Source organism: Teleopsis dalmanni, chromosome 2, assembly GCF_002237135.1.
Source record: "Teleopsis dalmanni isolate 2A chromosome 2, ASM223713v2, whole genome shotgun sequence".
Lineage (NCBI taxonomy): Eukaryota > Metazoa > Arthropoda > Insecta > Diptera > Diopsidae > Teleopsis > Teleopsis dalmanni.
In genome coordinates this window covers 50,282,588-50,293,390 of record NC_051847.1, presented here as the reverse complement: position 1 = coordinate 50,293,390, position 10,803 = coordinate 50,282,588, and the positions used below count along the sequence as shown (strand labels likewise).

The window sequence follows — 10,803 nt, the reverse complement described above, 5'->3', positions numbered from 1 at the left end:
AAGCTTATATTATATAAGTTTTTCCTCGCTATGGTAAGACTGCTATAAAACACACTATTTTTAGCTTGTTTTTTGTCTAGAACAAAGTCGTATATTTGATATATTATTTAATCAATATTTACGCACACATTACACCATAAGCTGCAATATGTTTGTTATGGGATTAAGCGTAATTGATAGTTTTGTAATATATATCGTATCGTCACGAGTAGCATATTTATAGAATTAGACTCTAAATAATAAATGAAAATGTAAAAGTAAAGTAAAGCTAAAATAAAAAATGCTGTCCTATATTTCTTTAAGTAGAGCCAGTTCAATCCAATAAACATATAAACCGGTGTTTAATTATAAGTCGGCTAATTTATCCCTCAAAAAAATATAATATATTATATAATATATAATATATTATATGTTTTATCAAAAGATTGTTAAATTGCATGCAAATTAAAAATATCTATTCAAAAAGCATACAAATAAGTATTACTTGGGTATTTAAACTTGCTCTATTTATCAGAACAGAGTTTGTCACATAAGCACAGCTTATTTACTTGAATATGCACAAAAATGTTCTGGTGTTTCTTTGTTGCTCTCTTCGATGTTTGCCGAATTGTCTCAGTTTCTAAACGTTTAGTACATTGTAAATAAATTCAACAATTTTATTTTTCTTTGTATAGTGCAGTTTTGTGCTTATTTAAGTATTTTTATTATACTACATATAAAAATGTCAACCATAAATTAAATAAAAATTAACCATCACTACTTTTTTCTTTTTAATTGTGGAACAAAAGTGGTTCCACATTTAGATATGCATTAGTGCACCTATTTCACAGTTGGTCAGTTGGTTTTCCATTGTTTTGGATTTAAATAATTCAATACAAAAGTTTGTTTTTTAGACGATACTTTTAGAAATATATTAACACTTTATTGTTGAACACAAGTTCATAGTAAGTATATAAATAGACATATGTTCATTTCAATTCCTTGACAACTGTGTTTTCTATGCTCTATTATTCCCTATCCTAATTATTATAATATTTAAACAAACTATATTGATGAATATATATATATCATGTACCATAATGTTCATGTGCAATTCATGTCCCTCTTTAATTTTAAAAAAACTAAGGCTATATCTCATTTATGTAATATGTTATTTTTTTATAGCCATATTATTTGTGTTTCTCAAAGAAGTTGTTAATCATATTTCAGAAAATAACCAAGCCTTATCAATTCTTTAATAAGGTAAGAATGTAGTAAAACCAGTTAAGTAAAAAAAGTAGGAAATGCACATTTCAAGCTCCAATAGATCTTACGAATGTGCTATATTTACGAATGTGAACTTTTATTAAAAAGCTTTTTTGATGCTTTACGAAGTATCAACAGTATCAAAATATAAAAATGAAATATCAAAATATTCAACATGATATATATAAATAATAGATCAAACATTTTTATGAAGTATTAAATATATTAATTTATTATTATTCTAAACATTATTGCTAAAATTGTGGTATTTCCCCTTCCCAGAGAACCCTAAACCTACGCTTTAGTATATTTATATATACGAACACATATTATATGGTAAACATATTAGAAGTTAAACTCGTGCTACTCATGTTTTGTTATAATATTTCAAGTTTTAAGATAAAAAAAATAGGGTTGATTCATGAAGAAATAATTTACCTAGACAACATTAATTAGAAAATTTATATTATATACAAATTGTCAAAATATAAAAAATAAATTTGGTTAAATATGTTCTTAATGCGAATATAAAAACAATGAAAATGTACTCGTACTATATTTATATTATGTCCATTTGTGCTACGCGATAAAAGATAAGTATTTTTGTAAATTACTAAAATACAAAAATCGATAAGGAATTAACTAAAACTATATAACTTCGCAATTTCTTATCTTGAATCAAAGAACACACATACAAACATGAATGCATGCATACATACATACACGTATATATATGATAATAAAAGAGTGGTAAATCTTAGGCAGAAATTACTTCTACTGGAAAATAGTAGAACTTATAAATATCTATAGAAAAATATTTAACTAGACGACTACAAATACCAGTAGCTTTAAGTTACCTTTACCACATTAAAATACTATATATATTTATAATTAATTTATATTCTGCCTGACTGACTAAGTCAACAGTACAAGGTATATGTTAATAATGTACATATATATTTCCGAATAGATACTAAAATTTTATACTAAACATTTTTTACTGAAATTAAATATCAAAAATACCATACGTACCTGTATACTCTTTTTATACAAATATTAGTGAATCAGCCTTTCACTAACTGATATGTTATAATAATAAATTTACTAATGTTTTTACTAACTAAAACTTTAGCGCATCGAGCACAGGGAAATATATTCCATAAAAAAGTATCGAGAATTCATAATTTCTAAAAGCGATTAAAAGATACTGAAGATACTAAAAGATACAAATTTTTCAAGTTTATAGGACTCTACGTTGCTTCCATGCGAAATTTGACGTTTGAAATTTGATGTTAACATCAGGTATTGTTGCGATTATACTTTAGAGTGTTCTGCGATAGCATAAAGCTATTGAAAGTAATCAGCCAAATACCGTTCTCACCTAGTGTGGATTTTTTTTCTTCTGAAGCACAAATAACTTTTCAAATTAGTTTATTTGAAAAGTTTATGACCATAAGAATATTTTTTTGACGTAGTTTAAGGTTATACTTCAATCTGTCTAGAAATAATGTATGAAGGACTGAGTTATTAATTGAATTACTTTGAAATTATATATTTATTATATATCCATATTACATAATGGAACTAACGTCCTTTTTAACTAGACATGTCAAACGATTAGAAGTTCAGTCAAACGATTATGCGTATTAAAGAACTGAACATCAATAAACGTCATTCGCTTGCTTTATTAGTGACTGAGATTCCAGTGAGCCAATAATTCCCTATAGATGTTACTTTCCCTATGCATCTATCGGAAATAGAAATACTCATTAACTTTCCTGGAGAAGTTTGCGAAGGCCACGTTTTAAGTTTTGCGCCTAAAAATCAATATAAACAGCACAGTAAACACTCATGAACTAAAACGTTGTAAAGATATTTATGCTGGAAAATGTGAAACTTTCGTATAAAAACCAGTAATCATCACGTATCTGTTTTTCCAAAACATAATATGGCTCCTTTTTAGTTTATAAAGCCTATTGAAACATAGTCCACACATTATTTAATAAGATCGAATTATATAATAATAATAATATAATTAAAACTGAAACTAAAACGTTTAAAATTTTGCCTTCAAAATACAAACACTATTAAACATCATAAATACTAATCAGCCCAACCAAAATCGTAGCGCTTTGCAGTTTATAGAAATTTAATGATATCAGTTTTTTTGTGTAATTTCCGTACGTTTAAAAAGTTTTATGTAAGTTATATTATTTTTAGGCCATGGTCACACAATAATAGTGGACTATTCCATAAGACATTCCATAGTAAATTCTATATATAAGCTACTGATAACAAATCAAAATGCCAATGCACATAAATGACTTTAGTATCGATTTTATACCGAACAAATAATTTATTATGATTTTGCACTTAACACAGAATTAATTTTTTTATATATCATTTATTTATATTATTATTACATAAAAATAACATTAATATTATTTTCCACATTTCAGAACGATCGAACATAGCGAACTCCTTTAGTTAATAATGCTGCCAACAAAACAAACGACAGTCGCCTTAGCGCTGGCTGCTGTCTTCCTATGCTGCAGCATAGGTCAGACTCAAGCTCAAGAAAATGCACAACTACAAATCCCGCCATCACTGGTGGAGTGTTATAATACAAGTTATTTCATGAATCGCGATAATCGTTTGCCGTCTAACATAGGTACCCTTATTTCACTCATCGAGAAAGTAGAGAACTCATACAATTATAACCAGGACATACGACAATTGGCCATAAGTTTAATACATCGTTTCCGACAGGATGGCATACAGCGTGCACCAAATATAGTTGCATCTCCAGGTGTTATACCCTACAGTCCGACTGGTTTCCAATTTTCCAAATTTCGTATTTTATTGCAAAGACTAATACCAGGCAACGCTTATAATTTCCCAAATAACTCACTATCAGTTGAGGAACGTTGTTCTCTGCACTTCATGCTTTCCAGTTCTTTCGATACACGCCAACGTGGCGATGAAAATCAAGTTTGTGGAAAACTCTCACAATATCGTGCACAACGCTTACCACGCGCCGCTCCTGCACAAGAACAAAATAACTTTATTGGAGACGTTGAACTTCTTGAGACATTTGGTGCTAAAAACAAACGTCGTGTTGTTCCACAAGGCAAATTACGAGAAAATATTAATATTAATGCCAAATCCTTTGACTATGATTGGGGTTATGCTGATCCTAATTTCGGTTACAGTAGTGGCGATAATGCAGTAAGTCAGTGCCCAGTTGAAAATGGTGTCATTTGGACTCCATGGGGTACTGTTGCTGCAGGTACCTTAATTGCTGGTATAGCTGCTGGTCTAGAACAACAAAGTGTGCAGTTGCGTACATTGTTGGCATTGGCAAGACGTCAAGGTGGTCCAAATCTACCACAAACTACAACAGTTGCAATAGATAATCGTTGGGCTGCAACACTGGCTGGTGACCTCGCTGAAGTAGCGCTGCTGCAAGTGCCTAGTTCATCATCAGAAACTGCTTCAGTTGGTGCAAACGGTGCTTGGAATAATACTGTCATGCCAAAATGGTATTTCTTGTCTCAGCGCCAGAATATGGAAATGACAGATGCTGAAATACGTGGTGGTTTGGATGGTCTTATTATTGCCATGAATATAGTTAATTGGCGTACACAAGCACCTTCTCTTAAATTATCACAGTTATTACGTATGTACTATTCAATGGATGGTGTATTGAGCTCAGGTATAATGGCTTGCAATCGTAAGGATAATTTCCCAACATTTGCTCCACTTAACACAATGATCGTTCAAACTTCCGCCTTTGCTCAAGTTCTTGATCGTGAAATGCAATTGCGTGTTACTCTCTCAGCCTCAGCGATCGCAAATTTCTCGAATTTAGCGGCCAATGCTTTGGAAAGTTATATACGTAAGTAGATATTATAATAAAAATGTTTTTAAATTCTGTTTCATTGTATCATTTTTATTTTTGATGTTATCTTATATACTTCTTATTAAGAGTGATAGAGTCATTAAAAAATTTACAGAAAGAAAATTCTTCATAAAAAATTGATTTATGGATTTATGGTTTTCCAGTTATTTTTGCACTGTACAACTTCTTTTAACGTGATATATAGTTTCCCTGTCATATTTTGATTCATCCTTCGGACTATATATCGTCATATGGTTTGCATACCCTGTACTCAACCCAGTCGTATTTACGTGTTTTATATTTGCACTCATTTAATATCTTAGGCATCATAGCTCATTGTTATGTATAGACCTGAGACAGCATTATCTGAAATGATTTCTCAAATATATATTACTAAAAGCCAAAAATTTCGTCATGACACAGCCATTACTCATCCCTTCAATCAATCGTTCCACACGTACTAAAAAGTTCGTGGTTGTACTAATATTTGATAGTTGTGCATATTTTGATCTATTGTTGAAAGTTCCGGATACACCATCAACATACCAGTATTTTTTTATTTTTTCTATCATAACTTCATATAATTTTCAATTGTTCTAGAATATTTTGGACTGATAGATATTTTCGTTTACTTTCAGCCCAATACTTGAATGATGTTTCTTGTTCAGTCAGTAATGCTCTCCCACAGGACATTTCATCATCAATTACCGCTATGACAAATATTTATGTGTTCTTGGACACTTCCTGGCAATATGGAAACATTGTGGATTACCTAGTGTGAGTTAACCTATTTATTATGCATTACTACAGATTAAAAACCATTTTCTTATACACACAGTTACATATTGGAACGCTTAAATATTAATCCATATGCCAGTTCAGTAACTCTATTAGCAGCTGCTGACTGCTCTGTTATCGTAAATACCACTAACAATATTGCAGACGTATATGAAAACTGGAACGTAACCACGCATTCAATGTGTAAGTTACTCGTTTTACTTGATTTACTTGATTTTGTTACTCAACTTATATTCTAACTTAATTCCAGTTAATCCCGGTTTTAATTTACCTAATATACTACAAACCCTACAAAACCTGACTCAAGCTTATATGAACGCTGAACAAACCAATTCATCTGTAGGCGGACGTTCAATGGTAGCACTTATGATGCCAAATCAAGCCACAGTCAATAGCGGTGATTCAAGTTATTCCACAACTCAATTGCTATATATGTCCGAGCAAATTCCCGACTTGCATTACATCTACTATTCTGGTGGAACCTCTAACCGTTTTTCGTCATTTGTTAACGATCCCAATCAAGACTTGTTTAGTTTAACCATAGGCTCTCAGCCTTCTGCATCTTCAGGTCCTGTTGTTAACCGCATCAAAAAGGGTAAGTCCCCTTCTATCCATATGCCTCAGCGATGAAATTTAATTTCCCAAAAAATTTTTTAGTTCCACGTCGCATTATAAATCCTAACTGTGGTTCAAATTGGTATTCGAACAGCGGCACAAATAACTATAAAATGACTCAATATGCACGACCTGGTGTCATCAACTTCTATCGTATGGTCCCCAACTACTACTACGGTGCAGCCAGCGGCCGTTACGTCAACATACAACCACAAAGTTCCATGCAATTTACCGTTTGCTCATCACGCTCAACAGTTTTACCAATGCAAAATTCCACCAACTCCGGCAGTAATCAAAATTGTGTACAAATATCTGGTTCAAGTTCTCCATATAGCTATGATCTGTCCAATGCCTGCGACGGTTACTACACTATTCACCAGTGTCCTTCACTTTACTTATCAGTACAAGCGATGAACGTAACCAATAGTTATACTGTGTCTTGTACAGACGCGGCATGCCAAACTCCGGATCAGTTACAGTATTCGATTACAGTAGCCAACCTTGGTTGTTACAGTAGTGCTAGTGGAGTTTTTGCCAGTTTTATTACAATTACTTTAGCTTATTTCCTACTGCAATTCTTCAAATAAATCGGTTCCAAAATTGCAGGGACCTTAGACATAAAACAGAGGCGATTAATATTTGACAAATACATTATTGGATTTGTTCAATATTTAAGCTCCCACCATACAAATCCAAAATCAATTAATTTAATTATACAAACATTACAAACACATATTTTTACTATTGAATTGTTTATTCTTTAATATTTTAAGTATTTTTTCTATTTTAAGTTGTATTTTTAACAAAAAGTTGGAATTTGAATACAGCCATAATAAAGACAACCAACACTATAAAAACAACAAAAAACTTTCTTTATCACTCGCTTATATGGGAACCTATAAAGCTTACTATTTACCTAAGTGAACATATAAAATAGTCTTCGATTGAACATCTAAATATTATAATTAGAATACATATGAGTTCACTTATTTTTATATTTCTGTCTTTTAGAAAAGGCTTAAAAAAATCTTTAAAATAAAAATCTTATAAATTAGTTTTAATTTTTTTCTTTTATATAATTTCTATACAGATATTGCCGAAGTGTCAAAGTTAATTTGACTTGTATCTCAGGGCAGAGTATTGATAGAAATCGTTTATTCACTTAAAAATAGATGTAAATGGTTATAGGCTCCTCGGGGAGGTATGCAGATCTGAGGTCAATTATTGCTTAGTCTGATGAAATGATAAACAATAATGTAGTCAAGGTGTAGAGAGGGATTTTGAGGAAACCTCGAGTTAAAAAAGAGTATAAATGCTTAAGTGCACTAACTCAAAACAGCTGCAACATAATAATAATAGTTTTGTATTAAATCAAATTTTTAATTCTACAAGAAATTATAATTCTCAATCACTATGAATGTGAAAATTTTTTTCAAACAAACATTGGAAATCGCACATAAAAACCTTAACAATAATATTGTAAATTGACCTATTTCAAAGAATAATGCAAGATCAAAAAAGAAATATTCAGCAACTACAGGGTTGACCATATTAGGTGGATCCAACTGCCAACACTCTAGCTTTGAGAAGAAAGATCAGATTGACTAATGATATCATGAATTTGAAGCGTCAAATATAATCTTCATAAAGCGATGTATTTAAATCTTCTTAAACCAAATTAAATGATTTTTAACTTGATCAAATAAAAGTGTGCTTTTCCATATTTTGTTTTATTAAATAAGTAGGTTCACCTAGTATGGCCCATCCTGTATTCTGGCAAGTAGGTATGTTAACTATTTCGATACATATTTGAGTAAATTCTGCAACCCATAATATAAATAAATTTTATTTTATACCTGATTTCTTTAAGGTGATCTGTATATATATATAATTTGAACAATATAAGGAGCATTCCAAACTAAAAAAAATCTTTTTAAAAATAATATTTATAACAAAACACTTTCAAAATATTTATTTATATGGTAGAAAAGTCTTCTTCATTATGAACTGACTAGTTATATAAGTTCTAGAGAGTTTTTATATAGAATGCACTAAACTTAAACACATCTTAATGTATTTCTTGAAAACCTCTCCTGTATAGTATAAAACACTCGTATATTTCTAACGACTTTAGACCTAAAGCAAAAATTTACACGAATATATATAAATTATATTCTTCTATCTATTTTCATAAAGCGACGATAAGCATTTGTAGAGCGAATGAGGAATACGAACATCAAGAGAAATCTGACATCTTCAACACCACGACTATTATAACCGACATATATGTTTTCTTGGACACCACTTGGCCTTACTATAGTATTGTCAACTATTTAAAGTATGTACAGAAAAACAGAAAATTATCACAAGAAATATATACATATTACTCACTTCTTATTTTTAGTTACGTTCTACAGAATTTAAATATAAATCCATTTGCCAGTTCAGTGACTATATTAGCCGCTTCAGATGGTACTCCTATAGTGAATACAACCAACTATATAAACGAAGTTTATGCTAATTGGAATGAAACCACACATTCAAAATGTAAGAAATTTAAAAGAACATACTCTTGATAAGAGCAAAACTATAATTACTTTCAGATAATAGTGGTTTTAAATTTCCCATCATTTTGAATACTATTCGAGATTTGATTGAAGATAAAATGAATACAGAACGTCAGTTAGCTAAACCAGGGGGTCAGAGTTTGATTGCTTTAATCATGCCCAGTCCAATTGCCTATGTTAGTGAAAGTGATGAACGCTATTGTTTACACTTTTTAGATAATCTAAACTATACGCTTCCTGATATTAATATCTTATTCTATGCTGGTGGTGCTGTGATACGTTTTAAAAGTTTCGTTTGGGATCCCGAAGATGATCTCTTTTTGTTAAGTTTAGACAATAGCGTTGAACGAAGTGCTGAACCTGTTGTCAAACGCATAAGAAAGGGTAAGTTTTTTGTAAAATACATTCATTTTAATAATTGATATATATATACATATATCATAGAACATACGAAGTTGAGTCCATTCTTCTTAGGCTTGATTAGGCTTTGGCTATTAGACTTAGAATTTTTCCATTATTTATCATAATAGCATTAACATGTTAGATCCATTAAGTTAGTTTATATATATTTTCATTGTTTTAAGGTTGATATATTATTTAGTCATTTAAAGGCTTATCCTTTATCTTTACCTTTATAATCTTGAAACAGATCTAACTATTATATACACGAAATACTTCATATATAAATCACATCAGAACTATTCTAGTGTGGATCTGCATTCAAGATGTGCGTTGTCCTCACTACTTTTCTAAGTAGTGGATGTTATTATGAAAACTAGCAAACAGCAAGTACACAAAAGAAGAATGTAATAGAGACTTATTTAAGAATTTAGATTAAGCCGACTGTTAATCTAATTAATAATTGTACTTAAAATAATCTTTCAGAACCTCGTCGCATTACAAATCCACACTGTGGTGCAGATTGGCAACCCAACAAATCGGCAATGAATGCAATGATGCAAACTGTACGTCCTGGGGGTATTAATTTCTATCGAATGGCACCAAATTATTTCTTCGATAGGAAAAGCATGCGTTACATACAAGTAGATGCGAACAACGCTGTTACGGTGACTGTTTGTTTCTCTCGTGAGGTCAGGTACCCACATCGTGAAGGTAGTTTGATTCCGGCAAATCAAGATTGTCGTCAAATCACTAGCCTTTCACAAAGCTACGATCTAACAGATGCTTGTACCGGATATGATACTATACTGCAGTGTCCACCGCTTTATATGTCAGTGCAAGCGCAAACTTTTGCTGATTCAACACAAGTGTCTTGCACTGACGAAGACTGTCAAAGTCCTGATCAAGTAAGATATACAATTTTTGTTAATAATCTGACTTGCAATGCTGCCATACGAATTCGATGGGGTTATTTGAATGCACTGAGCATAGTCCTCATATTTCTCTGCATCTTTTATAAAATTTTCTGAGCCTCTCTAATTGAATTTGATATAAGTCTTATAAAATAAGTTAAATTAAAGTTTTAATACATCTTCCAGTACAATTTAATTTAATATTATTTAATTTAATTTCATTCAATTTCTGTATTTACTTTTTGGTAATAAAAAAGTTTTTGTTCAATTTTAAACAAATTAAATTTCAATTTGATTCTCATGAGTTTGCTTTTTCTCTTCTCCAACTTTAACCTCAAATTTAGTTTTACTTTCAACTTTATGA

General features: G+C 30.8%; 2 protein-coding genes across 2 annotated transcripts; both read left to right on the top strand.

Annotated features, from left to right (window-relative positions):
• Nucleotides 1–3,708: 3,708 nt before the first annotated feature.
• Nucleotides 3,709–7,399, top strand: LOC119680679. The gene is made up of 5 exons (XM_038093618.1): nucleotides 3,709–5,143; nucleotides 5,785–5,923; nucleotides 5,985–6,127; nucleotides 6,195–6,539; nucleotides 6,602–7,399. The coding sequence occupies exons 1-5, from the start codon at nucleotides 3,739–3,741 to the stop codon at nucleotides 7,144–7,146; spliced, it is 2,577 nt and encodes an 858-aa protein (XP_037949546.1). The 5' UTR covers nucleotides 3,709–3,738; the 3' UTR covers nucleotides 7,147–7,399.
• A 916-nt stretch (nucleotides 7,400–8,315) lies between these two features.
• Nucleotides 8,316–10,556, top strand: LOC119674509. Its single transcript, XM_038085651.1, has 5 exons — nucleotides 8,316–8,343; nucleotides 8,756–8,897; nucleotides 8,964–9,106; nucleotides 9,163–9,510; nucleotides 10,012–10,556. The coding sequence occupies exons 1-5, from the start codon at nucleotides 8,316–8,318 to the stop codon at nucleotides 10,554–10,556; spliced, it is 1,206 nt and encodes a 401-aa protein (XP_037941579.1).
• The last annotated feature ends 247 nt before the right edge of the window (nucleotides 10,557–10,803 follow it).

What these genes read in the sequence shown, in the direction of transcription:
- LOC119680679 (XM_038093618.1), top strand. Translation starts at nt 3,739, where the DNA reads ATGCTGCCAACAAAACAAACGACAGTCGCCTTAGCGCTGGCTGCTGTC. An exon ending in TGCTTTGGAAAGTTATATAC is followed by an intron (nt 5,144 to 5,784) that starts GTAAGTAGATAT and finishes GTTTACTTTCAG; the next exon opens with CCCAATACTTGAATGATGTT. An exon ending in AACATTGTGGATTACCTAGT is followed by an intron (nt 5,924 to 5,984) that starts GTGAGTTAACCT and finishes TTATACACACAG; the next exon opens with TTACATATTGGAACGCTTAA.
- LOC119674509 (XM_038085651.1), top strand. Translation starts at nt 8,316, where the DNA reads ATGGCCCATCCTGTATTCTGGCAAGTAG. An exon ending in AGTATTGTCAACTATTTAAA is followed by an intron (nt 8,898 to 8,963) that starts GTATGTACAGAA and finishes TCTTATTTTTAG; the next exon opens with TTACGTTCTACAGAATTTAA. An exon ending in TGAAACCACACATTCAAAAT is followed by an intron (nt 9,107 to 9,162) that starts GTAAGAAATTTA and finishes AATTACTTTCAG; the next exon opens with ATAATAGTGGTTTTAAATTT.